General features: G+C 47.7%; 1 protein-coding gene across 5 annotated transcripts in view; it reads right to left on the bottom strand.

The window, feature by feature from the left end:
- The window catches only part of NEURL1B (neuralized E3 ubiquitin protein ligase 1B), a 215681-nt gene that overhangs the window by 50332 nt on the left and 143578 nt on the right, over positions 1 to 21771 (bottom strand). The window contains exon 1 of one of the 5 annotated variants that reach the window (XM_084636221.1): positions 120 to 324. The exons of the other annotated variants lie outside the window; for them this stretch is intronic. Coding sequence (XP_084492347.1) covers positions 120 to 150 — 31 coding nt within the window. The 5' untranslated portion in view covers positions 151 to 324. Of the gene's footprint in view, positions 1 to 119; positions 325 to 21771 lie in introns of those variants that run through there. 5 annotated transcript variants of the gene reach the window in all.

Here is a 21771-nt window from a genome sequence, read left to right as displayed (position 1 = left end):
AGTTCTCTCCAGATGAGAGAAGGGGCGGGGGCAGCTCCGTCCAGCACGTCCCTCCCCTGGAAGCCCCGGGGACAGCGCGCTCCCTGGGGAGCAGGGGCTGCCGGGCCCCGGCCCCTTACCTGGCAGACTCTTGTGCGCCGTGTTGCCCATCACGCGCGGCGGGGGGCGGACGGTCTGCGGGCCCGGGGCTGCGCTGCGCTCCGAAGGGCCATTTGCCGGGGGCTGGGAGCGTCTCCTGCAGTGCCCGGGCTCTGCTCAGCGAGGCTCGCCTCACCGCAGCCCGAGCCGCACTGACCAGCCCCGGCAGCCAGCAGCTCCCCGAGCTCCCCGCGGCCGGGCCGCCTCCCGGGGGCTGGGCGCGGGCTCAGAGCCCGCCCTGCCGGGGCGGAGCCGGCAGCTGCGGGAACCCGGCCGTGGCACGCAGCGGGGGCTGCAGGGCAAGACAATAGGGGAAGCACCAGGGCGCTGCAGGGTGACAGAGGGCGGAGGCTGCGGGCGGATTCCGCGTCTGAACCAGCTAATGAGCCGGGAGGCTGGGAAGCGGGACCGGACTGCCCCCCGTCATACACACTGGGCCTGCGAGCCCGGCCATGCAGACAGCGACCTGCCCTTTTGAGCGTGCATGGGGGGTGATCCTGTCCAACAGGGTAAGGACGGCTACTTATCCTAAACGAGGACCCCTCCGTTGTGTTATAAGGGGGCCCCGTGCGTTGGAAAGCCTAGAAGGTGTATGCAAGATCCTCCAGGACTGCTAGAAATGCAACAAAAAACCCTCCACAACCTACAAAATTCTTCCCTGGCATCCAGAGGGCTTAGCTTACAGGCTGAAGAAGGAGACCACTTTCTGCTTTAGAAAAATAAATCACTACCATGTTTACCAGGCTCAGATCATGCTAGTAAGTTAAGCTTTGTTCTCAGAACAGATAGTTACCACTAAAAACTTTCTTTAAAAAGTTTCATTTGAGGAACATGGGCCAGTGGCTAAAGGAGAGACAAGCTCTGTTCCCACTTATTTGCTGTATGCTAGCTTTGTGACTTGGCAAAAACAAGGAGTCCTTGGGGCACCTTAGAGACTAACAAATATATGTGGGCATAAGGTTTCGTGGGCTAAAACCCACTTCATCACCATGCATCTGATGAAGTGGGTTTTAGCCCTCAAAAGCTTATGCCCACATAAATGTATTAGTCTCTAGGGTGCCACAAGGACTCTGTGATACAGACTAACACAGCTACCACTCTGAAATCCGTGACTCAGTTTTCCCACTTGAGAACTAAGGACAATAACACTCGCCTGGTGCACGAAGGCTTTGCTTTGATAAATTCAGTAACAGTTGTGGGGCACTCAGCTATTACAATAATGAAGGCCATAGAAGTAGTCAGCTGGAAGTGCAGCATTCACAATATTATCATTATGATTTTTACATTTTTTGTCAGAAATATAATGGCAAATTTAGAGCAGCCATGAGACAAGTTATCTATAGGTGTTACGGTTCTGCAGAAAACCTCAAAAATGTGAACTGAGGTTGAATGTCTAAAGAGATGTCTAAACCGACAGAAAGTCTGGAACAGTAGCTTTGAGGTGTTAATTCATATCACCAGTGATGATAATTTAGATATCATAATTGTTAACCATTTCATTCCTCATGTAAGGAGGAAGAGAGAGAATCACAGATCTGCACCATCTACTATGAGTGATGTCTCATATTGGTGCCACAAGATAGTTGCAGTTGGGAGATATCACCACTTATTCTTGTCCCCTCTATCAAGGAGGCAAGCCCAAAGAACACTGAGTATATTGATACCTCACTGAGGGGGAGCCAAGCTCAGGGATGCTGGAACAATTTGTATAGTGGGGGTGCTGAGAGCCATTGAACCAAACTGTAAACCCTGTATATGATGGAAACCACTTCAAGACAGGGGGTGCTGCCGCACCCCTCAGCACCTCTAGATCTAAAGAAAATACACAATCATACTTTGAACATCTATACAATCTACAGCCAGAGGTATCTAATTTGTGAGACAAGAGTGGCGTTTATGACAGCAGAACTTAGATCAATACCACCAAGCAAGATAAACCTATTGGGTCAGATTTTTATCTCATTTACACAGGTAAAAATCTAGAACAATTGCAATGAAATGATTCTGGATTTACACTGGCCCACCTGACAGCAGAGTCTTGTCCATTGTGTAAAAGCTGAAATGACAGTCTAAATGCTAAGGAATGTAGAACTTGGTCAAGTAAGGCTGAGAATAGCAAAGGGGACAAAAAAGATCTAATTCTCAGTATTATGCCATGATACAGATTTGTTACAAAAGGTCTTAGCAAATGAGACACCAGCAGCTGTTCTCAAAAGAGCCTGCATCTATCTGCTGTCGTCTTAGGTTAGCATATGTTGTACCACTGGCTTGGTTGCCCGAAGCTGCAAAGACATACGTAGAAATAGTCAAAGGACATGAGTGCACTCACTGAAGCAGTGTTCCCCTTCAGGGGGAAGGAGGAGGAAAAGTGCAGTCATGTTATCTATACTGAGAGAAAGTCCTCATATCACTAGAGAGCACCGAAGGTGAGGCTTCAGCTAATGCAAACAACTCCCCCAGCAAGAAGAGGCAGTTATTATTTTAGGACTTAACAGCCTCAGATTGCAAGGAGAGCTGTAGAGGGGCTATTCTGCAACTGGGTTTCTTACACTGCATGTAGGCTGTAGCGACACCTCGTCTGTCTACTGTGCACTCTCCCCCTAGGGGCACCAGGTGGGGAGATGGCTCCTTGTCCCTCCTTCCCCACCCCTACACACCTACACTGGGACAAGGGCAATCCTTCCCACAGAGTGTTCCAAACCACCCAAAAACAGATACAAATAGAATAAAGTAAAATGGAAATCTACATCCTGGTGACACTGAGGCAGCTCAGGGAACGCAATCAAGTTTCCTAAATTTAATATTTTGTTAAAATAACAGCTTTACCCAATATGATATAACTATCATGAGAAATACTCAAGGAATGTGATTTCTCCCCCTCTCCTGAAGTACCCAAAAGCAACCACAGTGAGCAAGTGCAAGAGAACCAGAAACTGACACAGATTAATTTGGAAACAGAAAGTGAAATTGAGTAGTCCAGGCTTACTTTCCAAGCTTGGAGAAATGCAAAAAGGAAACCAACTGTCTGGAGTCCTGAAAAACTATTAAGAGCTCAAAAGAACTTTGAAAAATCTTCCCGCTTCAGCAATTGGAGGAGTTATTGATAACACATTTAAGAATATTTTTTGTTAACTGGATGATTATCTTGACAGAGAACTCTCCTACAGCTTTTCCATACAAACGCATACCCTGACAGCGGGACAGTTATGGATTTACTGAACACTAAGCCCAGGCTCTGACTCAGGTTGAGCCCAAGCCCTGCTTCCATCCACACACAAATCAGTCTGAGTTACATCAGAAAGCACTCAGGACCTGGGTCCTAGGCCCGGTCAGCACCAAGCCCTGTCATTTTGCTGTGTGGACACTGCTCAAGCTGCAGACCAGTGTCAAAACGTCTGAGTGGTGCAAAGAAACAGCTGGGCCTTCATGCACAGGCAGGGATGCAACTCAAAGTGTCTTATTATCAGTGTGTGCACACAAAGAATTTTTATTAGATACCCTGGGCTATAATCGGCTTTTAAACCACAGGGTGACAAACATATAAAAGTAATCTCTCAAGAGATGGGAATAATTTATTAGGAACAACTAAATCTCCATTGATTGACACCAAACTGGATATATTGTATCAAATGACCCACATGCTGTCTGTTAATCCCCTTGGGACGGGGGGGGGGGGGGGGGGGGGGAGGGTGGGATGAAAGGTGCTATGTAAATGTAAAGGATTATTGTTATCACTTGGCATTCTTACGCTTCTAACAGGTGGCAGTAAATAATTACATGCTAATCTCTTTTGATAAACAGCCAAATGAAGTGCTGACAATTTGCAGACCATTTCTGTTTTGGGGACAGAACCTGCAGTGCTTGAGAGGAATCATTTCTTCCTGTTTTGGATCATCATGTACATTAGCCATCAAACCTTCCCTTTCCATAAAACCGAACAACTGTGCAGCTAGATGGATTTTCTGGCTGCTGTGGGGCAAGCCTCCTATTTATTCTTGTGCTGCTGCATATGGTCAGAATTAATTCCCTTTTACTCTGCTGAACTCCCTTCTCACACCTGAGTCACATCTTCTTGCTCCACCCTCTTTTCTGGCCTCCTAAACACTTGTCATCAAAATTTCAGGGAGTCCAGATTGCTGTCACCAGACACCTCTCACTCTGGGATTTAGGGGTGTATCACACTCCTGGCCTCATGAGCTTCCTACCCATCTTGAAATCAGATTAAATATTTGCCCTGTTGGCTTTCAAACTGTCCATGAAGTCTTTCCAACCCACTCCTCTCTAACCTTGCTTTCCCCCCGTTCTACTCACTCACTCCAGCCTTGGTCTCCTATCCCATCACTCTACATTTGAGTTGCAGGTAAAAGTGTCAATCCCTCTGATTGGAACTCTGTCCTGCCAAGCCACTTCTCTCTCTTTAAAGCTTCCTTTCCTGCCGATAGTTTAGGAGTGGCAATCTGAGAAGCATCTTCAGATGCTGTGCATGAAAGATGCTCTATAAACATAAATCAATCTCGTGTAGACTTCCACAGCTCTACCAGGCATTCAGGAATGGAGATGCTAACTTGGGCGCCATACTACCTGAAAAGGCATAGAAATGGCGGAATAATATTCTCTGAGATACGAGGCAGTAGGGACATACTTCATCTCCGGGAACAAATATACTGAAGTCAGAATACACTATTACAGTATAATAGAACTCATTCCACTTATACTGTAAACACACAGAGAAAGACTTTCTTCTGCAGCAGTCTGGTTGATGATAGATATGTTTACAAATATAGATTATGCTCTTACTGGCACCCCAGTGCTTTCTTCCCCATAAACTGGGTAAATGGACTGATTCTGTCTTGGCAGAGGGAGGGTCATTAGAGAAGGGATTCAACCATTTGATTTAAGTATCAAAGGAAAGATAAAGCAAAAGCATCTTCACTCATCTTGCAACTTTCTAATCTCGCTGCCTCCGAGAGCTGACGGGCTGAGAACATGGAGAATAGCAGCTGCTGGTCATGGTAGAGCAAACTGTAAAAGCTTTTTCTCCACTTCCCTTAGTACACAATTAAGAGGTATTTGTTTAGGAAGGATTCGTGTAAATCATGGCCTCAGTCGCTGCACAGAGCTATTAAGCCACCCACACATTCCAAATGCTGAAAACAGTTACCTTCCTCCCCTGCTCCTAAGTGCTATCACAGGACACTTACAGGTCATGCAAAGAAACTTAAAAAAAAAAAAAAAATCAAGGGAAGCAGGAGCTTCCAATGCAACAGTAGGAAAACTTACACCAACCAAAGAACTTCTTGAACTGGCCTTGACTGCTGAGCAATTGAAGCTGTTTCCTGCCTGGAATCCTTATGGCCTCCAGGAGATTTGGCAATGGTGGGGCTTTTTTTGTTTATCATGTCCCTGAGAGTGCACCTCTGTCTTCTGGGTGGTCAGGGCAGGATGCAGGAGTGGCCACAAATCTTTGACATGCAGCCCTAAGCCACCCTCATCTGAACATGGAACTGCAGCCCACCGTGATGAGAGATGCCTGCCAGCAATGCTCTGATTTGAGCAGAGTGATTCTCTTTTGATGAAGGAGCAATGCCCATTTGCACAGGCCACACCCCTATATTTCAAACGAGGGCAGCTGAAACATGCTCTATTTGATACAATATAGGGGAGACTCTAGGACTCTTGGCAAGTTGCCTGCAAAACCGTCAGCTGGGCAAAGTTTGGGCCTTATAGATGAAGGGGTTCACGTGAAAGGGGACAAGGAGATAGCAAAACAATACATTTAACTGAGTATGGTGTCGCTCATACCAGCCCTATCCCAAAAGGACTTGCAGGGTGAAATAATATATTTACAGAGATAAAGGGTAAATAAATGCAGAGGGAGAGATTAGGTGCAGAGGAGAAGGTGCTTGCACCCACAGTGGTGAGGCTGTGTGGAATTGCAGAGCAGAGGATGGAGCTAGCTGAGTAAAGGCAGTCGGGGAGACAGACAATGAAGCATCATTTTAAGGGAAGGCCCAGCTATATTTGATTTCAAGTTTGGGTTTGTAATACATTTGAACCTCTTTAGAAGGATCAGTACCTGCCTCACTGAGAGCCAATGGAAATGCATTGCCTTGTAAAAAGAAAAGGAGTACTTGTGGCACCTTAGAGACTAATCAATTTATTTGAGCATCAGCTTTTGTAAGCTACAGCTCACTTCATCAGATGCACTCAGTGGAGTGAGCTGTAGCTGACGAAAGCTTATGCTCAAATAAATTGGTTAGTCTCTAAGGTGCCACAAGTCCTCCTTTTCTTTTTGCGAATACAGACTAACACGGCTGCTACTCTGAAACCTCGCATTGCCTTGTGTTATTCTCTCCCCTCCTACCTAGACAGTTTAGATGCAAAAGAGAGAGGTGCTCACAATGACCTAATAGGATTTGAACCCACATTTCCAAAGGCAACAGGTTGATCCATCATTATCCTAAGATTTTTATTTATAAATTACAATCAAATACCTTGTCCTGGCAGGGGGTGGGTGGGGGATTTTCAACACCTTTTGGAAGCAGACATAGGCAAGTCCCATTATTGTTAATGGGATGTCAACATTATCTATTTGCCCTCAGCACCACTATCAACACCTAAATCTGCACTCTTTAGCATTAGCCCAAGAAAGCATTTAAAAGAAAGCAAACGTAGCTCAGCATTCAGTAGATGCATGCCCCCCCTTTTCTTTTTAAACCAAATGTTGCCCATATAATTCTAACACAAAGGAATCGGTTGTAGGCTGTGTTATCAAATGAGTCATTTTCTGTGACAACACAGTGTGATTTGGATAATTCTTTGCACGCATGTATGGATTATAAATTATATCCTGTACATCCAGACTTTTGGTACTCTGGTCCAATGGCTGAAGCAGGGAGCTAAAAAGTCAGGTCTTCTGGGTTCTCAACCACTACCTTGTTATGTAACGTTGGAAAGTCACTTAACCGCTCTCTGACTCATTTTCCTCCTCTGCAAAATAGCGATAATACATCTCACAGGAGGATTGGGGTTGTAAGACATCTTTAGTTAATGTTTGTAAAATGACTTTGATATTCTTGAATGAAAGATGTTACATAAGTGAAAATTATTATTTTAAAAAGTGAAAGAAAGACAGACACACTGTTCCTTCATCTGACTGATCTCAGTCACCTTCCATGCAATAGGCTAATGAAAATTCCCAGAACACAGATCTTGCATGGGTCACACACCAGACACAGGTTAATTCAAAGTAATGGATAATGGTCAGAAATATTGGGAGTAGCAGGCAATGAGAGGGGAGGGCAGAAGAGCTTCAAAGTATGATCCTTATGGGTAATTTCTGATTAATATTGACACAAGGGGGACTAAAAGTGCCAGATTCAGTTTCCATAGGACAACTGAACAGCCATCAGATGGGAACAGTTTTTTATCACAATTGTTTGGGGTGGATTCAAAGCAGCAACCCATAATTGAACACCTGTAAATCCCATTGCCAATCCCCTAAACCACCTAACTCCCTTTGCTTTTGTTAAATATGAACAGACCCATATTTGGTAAAGGGCCCTCAGCCAGTGATAAGACCTGACACCCATTTCAAAAGCTACCACCTGTCCTTTGGTTAGCTGCATTCTTACTGAATCCATAAAGCTTGGCTCTGTGTGTCTAAAAGCAATCAACATGCCAGTGTTAGAATATGGCAGCCTCTGTCTGTGCATACAAGGAAGATGGGTTCATGGGATGCAAACTCCCAGGGAGGAATTATGGTAGCATAAGAAATCCCCACAGAGGTTGAAACGGCAGCAGAGGACATTAAAAACCAGGATCTATATTTGCTGGCACGTGGGTTTCTTCTAACCCCTTGAAAGGCAATGACTGCCTGCCAAGAGAAATCTGCTGTAATTGGAACACAGCTGGGATGGATAATTGGTCAACCCTGGAACTGACTACACATGGGCTTTTTCCCAAACACCAGCCAGGAGAGGGAGGCTACTCCTGTAGAATATAGTTAAAGAGGCTGTCAGAAGTGGCCTCAGAGAGCCCTTGGGGGGAAAAAGGGAACCAGAAAGATATTAAAAAATTACAAGACTTCCTATGCTTTGAGATCTCTCAACTGTTATTTGTTTCTGTGTCCAGAGCAGTGTTTACAAGGGGCATTTAAAACACACTAACTAAAAATACTTTATATCTTAGGGACTGAGTACGCAGCAAAAAAAAAAAAACCCCAAAAAAACAAAAGACAAAAAAACCATGGCAGCAATTCTCAGAGCCTGGGTCCAGTGACTCGTGCTTGTGCTCCAGTGCTAAAGATAGCAGTGTAGACGCTGGAGTGTAACCTGGGCTCTGAGATCCTCCCACCTTGCCGAGTTTCAGAGCTCAGGCCCGAACATCCACATGGCTGTTTTTAGCTAGGCCCCACAAGCCAGAGTCAGTTGACCTACGCTCTGAGACTTCCTGCCACTGGTCTTTTTTTTTTTTTTTTTTTTTTGCTGTGTAGATGGACCCGAGGAGCTGATGAGAAGCTTGGCTTGTCCATATGATACAGAAAGGCATGGTCCCTGCCTCAAGGGCTTTCCAGGGTAGAGCCAATGTGTGCATCACATGGGAATGGCAATACGCCTGTGTGCTCAGTCCACTAAATATTAAAATAGGTAGTGGGAAGGCTGAATGGGATGGAATAGGTATGGGGATACAGAGCCTTAAAACTCTACATCACAAGTTCATATCCATCCATGGTCAACTATGGTCAGTGGTGGTTCCCATCTGATGGCTCTCAGATGATTTACATGCAGTGAGTTCAGTCCCCAGTGGACATGTCCACCTCACAGTTGGCACGAATTGTCATCCTTGCTGGTAGTCTAAGCAGAGAGCCATGGACTGGAGGGGCCAAGAGCTAGTCCCTAGAAGTGGTCTGTCTAGGTCAGGGGCATTGAAAGCTTACACGCTCGATTGTGGCTGGGCCTGTTGTGTAGCTCCACAGAAGACTGGCAATCAGTGAATGCAAAATGTTCGTAAGCACTAAATTCATGGAGGAAAAATCCATGCAGGGGCTGCCAGCACTTATATGCAAGCTTAATTTAAAAACCAAATTCTTTGTTCTTACAACCTTGTGTTCTCCATTAAATGCATCAAACATAAACTGGGAGAGCGATGACTCAAAGCTGCACCACGCATCTCAAGGGCTCTGGATAAATATCTCAAACCATTTCACTGCAGTTCTCGTGGTTACCATGATTTCATAGGGCACCTCAGACACGTGCATTTCTATTGTACCTATGAAATATTCGCCCCCTCTGTCCCCGCATGCAACTGATTAGGAAAGGAACTGAGAGCTCAAGGCCTAGGTCTCTACTTCACCGTCAGCTGTCAGTGGAGAATGGATTAATCGTGATGCTTGTTGTGGATTCTCAGAGCAACCCACAGGGATTTTGAAAAGAATAAGAATCTGTGCAAGGACAGGGGCAGGTTTTGAGCTTTATTTACCATACCAGGTATAATCTTGGACTGAAGTGAGACAGACCAACCAAGTTGCAGGGCACCCCAAATACAAGGCCCCAACCCCAATATCTGCACACAGACATAATTCCACGCAGGGATTTCTCTCTCCTGCGTGGAAGACGGTGGCAGCGTCAGTGTTTTCTACAGCAGCCTTCTTTGTCCACTGGAGAGGGCCTTCTGGGGGCTGGGATCTAAGTTATCTCCCACTGATGCCGGGAGAGTGCCCCCTCGGGCTGCATTAACTCATTTGCGGTGGACCTTCCATAGGGGAGAGTCAGAGAGACTCCCCACTCAGGGGAATTCTCAGGTTTTCACCCCCTTCCTCTGATTTGAACCTAGGAGAGGGCAATCCAGACTGTGGTTTTTTTGATCACTGGGAAGGATAGCAAGTATGGACAGGGGAGTCTTTCTGTGCACAGACACCTCACTTGTGTCATTAGGTTGGGCTGAACACACTGCTTTGCACAGCTAGGAGCAATTACCTTCTGAAGATTAGGGAAGGGACAAATGGGTGGTAGTATATTCACAGACTCATAGAAGATCAGGGTTGGAAGAGACCTCAGGAGGTCATCTAGTCTGACCCCCAGCTCAAAGCAGGACCAACCCCAACTAAATTATCCCAGCCAGAACTTTGTCAAGCCCTCTAAGGATGGAGATTCCACCATCTCTCTAGGTAACCCATTCCAGTGCTTCACCACCCTCCTAGTGAAATAGTGTTTCCTAACATCCAACCTAAACGTCCCCCACTGCAACTTGAGACCATTACTCCTTGTTCTGTCATCTGCCACCACTGAGAACAGCCTAGCTCCATCCTCTTTGGAACCCCCCTTCAGGTAGTTGAAGGCTATCAAATCTCCCCTCATTCTTCTCTTCTGCAGACCAAATAAACCCAGTTCCCTCAGCCTCTCCTGGTAAATCATGTGCCCCAGCCCCCTAATCATTTTCATTGCCCTCCACTGGACTCTCTCCCGTTTGTCCACATCCTTTCTCTAGTGGAGGACCCAAAACTGGATGCAATACTTGAGATGTGAAAAATTCAGGTAGTCAAAATTGTAAACATTACATTGGCATCCTGTGAACCAGCCAGCTCCAAAATGGAGTCAACACAATACACATCCTGCCCAAACTAGCAACCCTTAATTGTATGCAAACTAGGGTTACCAACTTTCTAGTTGCACAAAACCGAACACCCTAGCCCCACCCCTTCCTCCTCCCTCAGTGGCTCGCTCTCCCTGACCCTCAGTCACTTTCATTGGGCTGGGGGAGGGGGTTGGGGTGCAGAAGGGGGTGAGGGCTAACTGGGGGTGCTAGCTCTGGGGTGGGGTCAGCAATGAGGGGTTCAGGGTGTGGGAGGGAGCTCCAGGCTGGGGCAGGGAGTTGGGATGCAGGAGGGGATGAGGGCTCCAGCTGGGGGTGCAGGCTCTGGGGATTTGGAATGCAGGAGAAGGCTCCAGGCTAAGGGGGTGGGGTGAGATATTCAGAGCATGTGGGGGGGCGGCTCTGGGCTGGAGGGTGCTGGCTTTGTGCTGGGGCCAGGGATGAGGGATTTGGGGTGCAGGAGAGGGCTCCAGGCTGATGGGTGGGGCCAAGGGATTCTGAGTGTGGGAGGGGGTTGGGGTGCAGGAGGGGGTGAGGGTGTGGGAAGGGGCTGTGGGCTGGGGCAGGAGGTTAGGGTGCAGGAGAGGGCTCCAGGTTTAAGGGGAGCTCAGGGCTGGGGTAGGGGTGTAGGAGGGGGTATGGGCTCTGGGTTGGGGACAGGGATGAAGGCTTTAAGGTGCAGCAGGGGGCTTTGGGTTTTGGAGGGGGCTCAGGGCTGGGACAGGGGATTGGGGCTCCGATTTGGGGCACAGGCTTAGCTCAGGCGGCTCTCGGTTAGCAGGGCTAAGGCAGGCTAGTCCTTACCTGTCCTGGCACTGCACTGTGCCCCAGAAGTGGCCAGTGGGTCCGGCTCCCAGGCGGGGGCGGGCCAGGAGGCTCTATGTGCCACTCTCGACCACAGGCACCGCCTCCCCAGCTCCCATTGGCCTGTTCGTGCCCAACAGGAGTGCGGAGCCAGTGCTCGGGGTTGGGGCAGCACGCGGAGCTCTGTGGCCCCCCCGCCTAGAAGCCGGACCTGCTGGCCGCTTTTGGGGCACAGCGCAGTGCCAAAACAGGTAGGGACTAGCCTGCCTTAGATCCACACCACCACCAACCAGACTTTTAACAGCCCAGTTAACGGTGCTGACCGGAGCTGCCAGGGTCCCTTTTCAACCGGGCGTCGATCACCTGATCACCCTAATTCAAATTTCCCTCTCCTGATCTGAGCTAATGGCATCTGACTCTGTGTCACATCATAGCTAGCCTAGGGCCTGATCCTTCCAGCCCTTACTCATGTGAGTAGCCCTTACCTAAAGAGTCCAATAGGCTTCAGGGGGACTTAGGGGAGTAAGGATTTCCAGGATCAGGTCTTTAGGCTGTCCACTCCTCAGGACATGGATTGTGTCTATTCCCTTTGTAAAGTACTCTGTACAGTCATAGCACTAGGTATAAATATTAAATTATTATTTCCTCCAGAGATGGTCCTTCCAGCGTTTCAAGACCCAGCCCTAACTTTATGTGTGGCATGCTACCACCCTTACCACAGACAAATTCAAGTGATAAAGGATCCAGTCTGCGCTGTTCTTCTCAGGGCACATAGCATAAGACATGATTTATAGATTTATATATATATATACACACATGACCATTTATACATCCTCTTAGCAAACAGTCCAGGAAAGCGTGGCTTAAACTTTTCTGAATTGTGCAATTCTCTGCTCAGACAATCAATCCTTAGCTGAGAGCCTTCAAGGAAAGACATCATGTTGCTGGAATGCTGTAGAAGCGGTCGCAAATACTGTTCCCTTTGTTGAGAATAGCATCTTTGCCTTGGATTTCTTTTCCCTTCCCCTTTTAATTTCATGAAACAGGGCCCAGTTCCAGAAAACAAGCAGAACGTCGTTAGATTTTGCTTGTACTTTACTGGAAGGCTGAGAAACCAGATTTTTAAAATGTGCTCAGTGGGCGTTTGGTGGGACGAATTCTATCTCACAGCTCAATATTTTTTAGAGGGAGCAAGAGAGAAAGAGAAATAGCTCTGTTGCATATGGTGGATGCTTTTTCTTTTTAAGCCTGTAGCCTATGTAGTTTTTCTTTTTAAGCCTGTAGCCTATGTAGTTTCAGCTTTCCTTGCAGTTAAAGAAGAACGGTAGCTGTTTTTAATTCAAATATTTCTGCAAGAGGCTGCACGCTTCAGCCTTTTCCAGAACGGTTTGCACAGAAATTTACAGGCATTTATCCAAAATGTGTGCTGAAAGAGAAATAAACACATTTTCTGCTTTAAAGAATGGCTTATGTGAGCTCTTTGGGGCAGGGGCTGTCTTTTTGTTCTGCGCTTATACAGTGCCTGGCACAATGGGGTCCTGGACAGGGACTAGGGCTCCTAGGCGCTATCCCAATACAGATAAATAATAGTAATAATAGCCTTCTGCAAAACATGGCTATTAGCGGACCAAGTTAAGCTAGCTGGCTTTAGTATTGCTATTCTAGAGATGAACATGGCCCATTCTATTTAAAGACATTGTGCAAGTGGTGGACCTGGTTCATCTTCATGCTGTTTTTAAAAGGGGTTGGCTGCAGACTTGGAGCGATCCTGGATTTACATGGGAGTGAGTGAGTGAGAACAATATCAGGACAGGGTCTCCACTCCTTACAAACGCTTGCACAACTCTCAGGGCCCCGTTCAGTGTTGCCTTTCATGACCTTTGTGCTTGCTAGTGTGGGCCAAAGGGGCCAGAGGGCAGATCCAAGCCTGCCCGGCCCCAGGAATGCCTCCCAGTACAGCTGGATCCCCTGCCAGGTGCAGAAGCAGCTCCTCCCCCACACCTCAAAGGGGGGGTGTTCCAGGCGAAGCTGGAGCCAGCCACCCTGGTGATTTGGCACCCTTCCAGTGGCCAATAAGGGCCACTGCAACAGAGGAGCAAGCTGGGCTGCCCTAGCATGTACCGCCCTAGCATGTACCAGGGGGTCAAACCGGCCCCTGGCAGCTTTTGAATGATGTCTCCCCTCTGTCCTTTTGCTGGCACCTGTAATAGCACAGGAACAAATCTGGCTCTCAGGGCTGGCCTACACTGCGAATTTACATCAGCGTAGCTACGTCTCTCAGGAGTGTAGGGTCTACACTATGAGTTTATGTCGGATTTAGCAGTGTTAAATCGAATTAACCCTGCATCCGTCCAAACAACAAAGTCATTTTTTTCAACATAAAGGGCTCTTAAAACCGATCCCTGTACGCCTCCCCAACAAGGGTTGCGCTGAAATCGACATTGCCGTTTTGAATTAGGGTTAGTGTGGACGCAGTTCGAAGGTATTGGCCTCCGGGAGCTATCCCACAGTGCACTATCGTGACCACTCTGGACAGCACTCTGAACTCTGATGCACCGGCCAGGTGTATAGGAAAAGCCCAGGGAACTTTTGAATCTCATTTCCTGTTTGGCCAGGCGAGCTCATCAGCACAGGTGACCATGCAGTCCCAGAATCGAAAAAGAGCTCCAGCATGGACTGAATGGGAGGTACTGGATATGATCGCTGTATGGGGAGAAGAATCCATGCTATCAGAACTACGTTCCAAAAGACGAAATGCCAAAACATTTCAAAATATCTCCGAGGCCATGAGGGACAGATGCTACAACAGGGACGCAACACAGTGCCGCGTGAAACTTACGGAGCTCAGACAGGCAAACCAGAAAACCAAAGAATCAAACGGACGCTCTGGGATGAGCCCCAGACATGCCGCTTCTACACTGAGCTGCATGCAATTCTAGAGGGGGGCCGCCACCACTACCCCACCCCTGCCCGTGGACTCCGATGATGGGGTACTCTCCACCATGGCTGAGGATTTTGCGGTTGCGGAAGATGATGATGAGGAGGAGGACGACGAGCTTGAGGCGAGCACACAGCACACCATTCTCCCCAACAGCCAGGATCTTTTTCTCACCCTGACTGAAATACCGTCCCACCCCAACCAAGCCGGAGAAGGGACCTCTGGTGAGTGTACCTTTTAAAATATAATACACATTATAAAAGCAAGCGTTTTTTAATGATTAAGTAGCCCTGAGGACTTGGAATGCATTTGTGGCCAGTACAGCTACTGGAAAAGTCTGTTAACGTGTCTGGAGATGGAGCGGAAATCCTCCAGGGACATCTCCATGAAGCTCTCCTGGAGGTACTCTAAAAGCCTTTGCAGAAGGTTTCTGGGGAGAGCAGCCTTATTCCATCCTCCATGGTAGGACACTTTACCATGCCATGCTAGTAGCAAGTAATCTGGTATCATTGCATGACAAAGCCTGGCAGCGTATGGTCCCGGTGTTTGCTAGCATTCAAGCAACATCCGTTCTTTATCTCTCTGTGTTATCGTCAGGAGAGTGATATCGTTCATGGTAACCTGGATGAAATAGAAGAGGAGTACTTGTGGCACCTTGGAGGCCTGTTAGTCTCTAAGGTGCCACAAGTAATCCTGTTCTTTTTGGGGATACAGACTAACATGGCTGCTACTCTGAAACCTGGTTGAAATAGGGGAATTTAATTAAGGGGACATTCAGAGGCGGCCATTCCTACTGTGCTGTTTGCCTGTGCCTGAAAAGAAATCCTCCCCGCAGTTAGCCACGCGGTGGGCGGGGGGGCGCATTGGCGCTGAGCTGTTCACATTTGGCTAGCAGGGATCTTCCCTGATACCCACCACGCAGTGGGGGGAGAGGTAAAGCGATCATCCCAGAGAACTGGATGCAGGGGAGGGGGGTTAGTTTGGTTTCTGCTGCTGCACATTAACAGGAAAACTGCAGCACTAAATGGCCAACTCAATGTGCTTTGCTTGGTATGGGAGAGAAGGGCACTATTGTTATGAAGGTTGCAGAAGATGAAAGACTATGGCTTACCATGGCCGCCTGCAAGCCAAATTCTGTTGCCCGGCACTGTGTGTGTGATCTCTAACACCAAAGCCGCAGGCACTCAATATAAGATGCAAAATGCGACCTTGTACCAAAATCACATGTGCTAAGTAATGTGAACAGTGTTGTTCACTGTGAAAGAGTATAGCCATTGTTCTGTAAAATGTATCTTTTAAAATACTTCACTCCCTTTTTTTCTTCCAGTAGCTGCAAATGTTTCAAGCCTCCCTCCTCCGTCCCAAAGGCTATCGCAGATAAGGTGGTGAAAAAAAAAGCACGCACAATGAAATGTTCTCTGAGCTCATGCAGTCATCTGGCACTGACAGAGCTCAGCAGAATGTGTGGAGGGACACAATAGCAGAATACAGGAAAGCGGCCGATGAACGTGAGGAGAGGTGGCAGCAGAAAGATCAGAGGAGGCATAAGGCAATGCTAGGGTTACTGTGGGATCAAACGGACATGCTCCAGCGTCTGGTGGAGGTTCAGGAATGGCAGCAGGATCACAGAATGCCGCTGCAGCCCCCTGTTTAACTACCCTCTCTCCTCCCTAAGTTCCATAGCCTCCTCACCCAGATGCCCAAGAACGTGGCGGGGGAGGGGAGGCTCCGGGCACCCAACCACTCCACCCCAGTGGACCGTCCAAGCAACAGAAGGCTGTTATTCAAGAAGTTTGGAGGTGGCCTCTTCCTTCCTTCCTACTCTCCTCCCACACCCCACCCAGGATACCTTGTGAGTTATCTCCCTATTTTTATAAATCAATTAATAAAGAATACATGGTTTTTAAATGATAGTGACTTTCTTTCCTTTGCAAGCAAGCTGTGATCGAAGGGGGGGAGGGGGCGGGTGGCTTCCAGGGAATTTAGAGGCAACCCAGGGGGCGGGTTTTCATCAAGGACAAAAAAACAGAAGTGTCACACAGTACCCTGGCCAGTCATGAAACTGGGTTTTCAAAGCTTCTCTGATGCACAGCACTTCCTGCTGTGCTCTTCTAACCGCCCTGGTGTCTGGCTGCGCATATTCAGTGGCCAGACAATTTGCATCAACCTCCCACCCCACCATAAACGTCTTCCCCTTACTCTCACAGAGACTGTGAAGCACACAGCAAGCAGCAATAACAATGGGAATATTGGTTTCGCTGAGGTCTGAGCAAGTTAGTAAACTGCGCCAGCGACCCTTTAAATGTCCAAATGCACACTCTACCACCATTCTGCACTTGCTCTGCCTATAGTTGAACAGCTCCTTACTACTGTCCAGGGTGCCTGTGTACGGCTTCATGAGCCACGGCATTAAGGGGTAGGCTGAATCCCCAAGGATAATTATAGGCATTTCAACATCCCGAACAGTTATTTTCTGGTCTGGGAAGTAAATCTCTTCCTGCAGCCCTTTAAACAGACCAGAGTTCCTGAAGACACGAGTGTCATGAATCTTTCCCGGCCATCCCCCATTGATGTTGGTGAAACGTCCCTGGTGATCCACCAGTGCTTGCAGCACCATTGAAAAGTACCCCTTGCGGTTTATGTACTGGCTGCCCTAGTGGTCCGGTCCCAAGATAGGGATATATGTTCCGTCTATAGCCCCACCACAGTTAGGGAATCCTATTGCAGCAAAGCCATCTAATATGACCTGCACATTTCCCAGAGTCATTTTGATAGCAGCAGCTCAATGATTGCGTTGGCTACTTGCATCACAGCAACCCCCACAGTAGATTTGCCTACTCCAAATTGATTACCAACTGACCAGTAGCTGTCTGGCGTTGCAAGCTTCCATAGGGTTATCGCCACTCACTTGTGAACTGTGAGGGCTGCTCTCATCTCGGTATTCTTGCGCTTCAGGGCAGGGGAAAGCAAGTCACAAAGTTCCATGAAAGTACCCTTACGCATGCGAAAGTTTCGGAGCGACTGGGAATCATCCCAAACCTGCAACACTATCCGGTCCTACCACTCTATGCTTGTTTCCCGGGCCCAGAATCAGCATTCCACAGCATGAGCCTGCCCCAGTAACACCATGATCTCCAAATTGCTGGGGACCGTGGTTTTAGAGAAATCTGTGTTCATGTCCTCATCACGGTGCTTCCATCGCCTCCTCGTCTGGTTTTTCATGTGCTGGTTCTGCATAAACTGCACGATAATGCGTGAGGTGTTTACAATGGTCATAACTGCTGTGGTGAGCTGAACGGCCTCCATGCTTGCTGTGCTATGGCATCTGCTCGGGCAATCCAGGGAGAAGGGTGCGAAATGATTGTCTGCTGTTGCTTTCACGGAGGGAGGGACGGTTGACTGACAACATTTACCCATAACTACCTGCGACAAATTTTTGGCCCCATCAGGCATTGGGAGCTCAGCCCAGAATTCCAATGGGCAGCGGGGACTGTGGGATAGCTACCCACAGTGCACCGCTCCGAATGTCGACGCTTGCCACGGTACCATGGACGCACACCGCCGAATTAATGTGCTTAGTGTGGACACATGCACTCGACTTTATACAATCTGTTCCCAAAAATCGACTTCTGTAAAATCAGAGTACTTTCGTAATGTAGACATGACCCAAGAGATCTAGCTATGCAGCCTAACCCCCGGTTTAGACAGTGCTAGGTCATCAGAAGAAATTCTTCCATTGACCTCATTACTGCCTCTTGGGGAGGTGGATTACCAGCGCCGATGGGAGAACCCCATACCCTGATTCTGCTCTCACAGTTACACCAGTGAAAATCAGGAGTGCTTAACTGAAGTTAATGAGGTTACACTAGTGTAACTATTTGGCCTGTAGGCTTCACCTGAAGTCCTAATTCTCTCTTTGGGGTAGCACAAGTAGTTGCTATGGAGACTTTTCTGCGTCAGAGGCAGAGGGTTATGACTTTAGGTAAGAAAGCAGCAGGTAGGGAGTAAGAAGAAAACATTCCTAATGAAAAAAAGATCCTGTTTTCTTGCAAGTGATCTTATTAACAGAAAAAAGGGGGAGGGGGTGATAAAACAATTAAAATCTGCAGCACTGGTGGAATTATCTCTACATTAATAGTGTCCGTTTTCCATAAAGCATCAGCAATTCTTTAAAAACCTATTGTGTCGGGTTTGTTTTTAGCAGCTAATATTAAAATCTTCCCCAGGGAGACATGGGCCTAGCCTGCTATCTCAGCTGTTAAAAGCAGGATATGTAAAAAAACAAAAAACACCCCCACTCCTCCAAGACTCAGCAATTTAAGGATGGAGATAACAGCCTTGCATCTGTGGAAGACGGTCTTAAAGAGCCCCTCTCCAATAGCTTAGGCTTCTGAAGTTTCTGAAAATTACTTATGTTGGTCAAAATTTCCTTTCAGTCCACAATGCAGCACTCTTACCCACAGAGAGCTGTACTGTGGGTATGTCTACACTGCAGCTGGGCACATCCCTTCCAGCTCAGGCAGACAGACTCATGCTAGCTCTCACTGAGCTAATGCACTAAAAATAGCAGCCATGGTGGTGGCACAGGATAGCAGCCCGACCTCCTGGGGGTGCACTGAGCCGCTGCCCGTGCCACTATGGCTGGTCACACTGCTATTTTTCATGCAGTAGCTCAATCAGAGCTAATGCGTCCGACTACCCAGGCTGGGAGGTATGCTTCCAGCTACCACGTAAACATACTCTGGGTCATATTCTTCACTGGAATCAGTGGGGTACTCTAGTTAAAAATCCATGGCATGATACAGCCCTTTGCCAATGTCCCTTGGTGACACAACCCTTTGTTCTGCTTGAGTCAATAAGGGCTCCTAAATCAACTGAGTGGTAAATTCCTGCCACTCTGCTATCACAGGTAACCCTTCTGCCACGTGCTGTTGGCAGCAACAAGGGCCAGGTACAATATGTAGGAGGTTCTTCTTTATAATTGCAAAACAAAACCAGCTCCAGAAACCTGGGAAAACTAGATATCTCCCCTGGGCTCCTGTAATAGTCAGTACTTCCCAACTCACAAGCACTGAGTCTGCATAGAAACATGAAAGTCAGAATAATAAGGAAGGGTAGATGGGTGATGAATGGGTGGGGAGGGAATGCTGGTAATTATATTTACTGAACCCAGTGACCTTCCTCATCATTATTTACCTACCTTTTGACTTTTAACAGGCAGTTCTGGAGATGCCTTCTGATTCTGCCACTGACTCACTCTTTGACCACGGGCAAGTCCCTTTGGGCCAGATTCTGGTCTCATCTACACCAGTCTAAATCCAGGCAGAGAAGAATGGTAATCAGCCAGGCCATTTATACAGTGGTCGGTGCATTGTAGGATAGCACTGAGAGGACTATTTGAACACACTGCATTCTGCCTATAGTGGGTTATATCCACATGGACACTCAATCATTTAAGCTTGTACCAGCTGGGGTCCTACACCTATAAGGTATAAGGGTAATTTCCATTCATTGTTGCCCAGTTAACAATCAGTTCATTGCAGGTTTCAGAGTAGCAGCCGTGTTAGTCTGTATTCACAAAAAGAAAAGGAGTACTAGTGGCACCTTAGAGACTAACCAATTTATTTGAGTGTAAGCTTTCGTGAGCTACAGCTCACTTCATCGGATGCATTCAGTGGAAAATACAGTGAGGAGATTTTATATACACAGAGAACATGAAAAAATGGGTGTTATCATACACACTGTAAGGAGAGTGATCACTTAAGATGAGCTATTACCAGCAGGAGAGCCGGGACCGGGGTGGGGGAGGGTGGAGAAAACCTTTTGTAGCGATAATCAAGGTGGGCCACTTCCAGCAGTTAACAGGAACGTCCGAGGAGCAGTGGGGGGTGGGGGAAATAAACATGTGCCAGCAATGCCCCTCTGCCATGTACATTGGTCAAACTGGACAGTCTCTACGTAAAGGCAGAAGGGCAGAAAAGGTGGGGGAGTAGCACTGTATGTAAGGGAGCAGTATGACTGCTCAGAGCTCCAGTATGAAACTGCAGAAAAACCTGAGTGTCTCTGGATTAAGTTTAGAAGTGTGAGCAACAAGAGTGATGTCGTGGTGGGAGTCTGCTATAGACCACCGGACCAGGGGGATGAGGTGGATGAGGCTTTCTTCCGGCAGCTCGCGGAAGCTACTAGATCACATGCCCTGGTTCTCATTGGCGACTTTAATCATCCTGATATCTGCTGAGAGAGCACTACAGCGGTGCACAAACAATCCAGGAAGTTTTTGGAAAATGTAGGGGACAATTTCCTGGTGCAAGTGCTGGAGGAGCCAACTGGGGGGGTGGGGGGGAGCTTTTCTTGAACTGCCGCTCACAAACTGGGAAGAATTAGTAGGGGAAGCAAAAGTGGATGGGAATCTGGGAGGCAGTGACCATGAGTTGGTCGAGTTCAGGATCCTGACACAGGGAAGAAAGGTAAGCAGCAGAATATGGACCCTGGACTTCAGGAAAGCAGACTTCGACTCCCTCAGGGAACTGATGGCTAGGATCCCCTGGGGGAATAACATGAGGGGGAAAGGAGTCCAGGAGAGCTGGCTGTATTTCAAAGAATCCCTGTTGAGGTTACAGGGACAAACCATCCCGATGTGTCGAAAGAATAGTAAATATGGCAGGTGACCAGCTTGGCTTAACAGTGAAATCCTTGCTGATCTTAAACAAACATAAAAAAGAAGCTTACAAGAAGTGGAAGATTGGACAAATGACCAGGGAAGAGTATAAAAATGTTGCTTGGGCATGTAGGAATGAACTCAGGAGGGCCAAATCGCACCTGGAGCTGCAGCTAGCAAGAGATGTTAAGAGTAACAAGAAGGGTTTCTTCAGGTAGGCTGGCAACAAGAAGAACAAGGAGAAGAAAGCCAAGGAAAGTGTGGGCCCCTTACTGAATGAGGGAGGCAACCTAGTGACAGAGGATGTGGAAAAAGCTAATGTACTCAATGCTTTTTTTGCCTCTGTTTTCACTAACAAGGTCAGCTCCCAGACTGCTGCGCTGGGCAACACAGCATGGGGAGTAGGTGGCCAGCCCTCTGTGGAGAAAGAAGTGGTTAGGGACTATTTAGAAAAGCTGGACATGCAAAAGTCCATGGGGCCGGATGCATTGCATCTGAGAGTGCTAAAGGAGTTGACGGCTGTGATTGCAGAGCCATTGGCCATTATCTTTGAAAACTCAAAGTCCCGGACGACTGGAAAAAGGCTAATGTAGTGCCCATCTTTAAAAAAGGGAAGGAGGAGGATCCTGGGAACTGCAGG

This window comes from Lepidochelys olivacea (assembly GCF_965140295.1).
Source record: "Lepidochelys olivacea isolate rLepOli2 genome assembly, chromosome: 8".
Classification (NCBI taxonomy): domain Eukaryota; kingdom Metazoa; phylum Chordata; order Testudines; family Cheloniidae; genus Lepidochelys; species Lepidochelys olivacea.
Note: the sequence above shows the minus strand (reverse complement) of the source record. Positions and strands in the feature narration are given on the sequence as shown.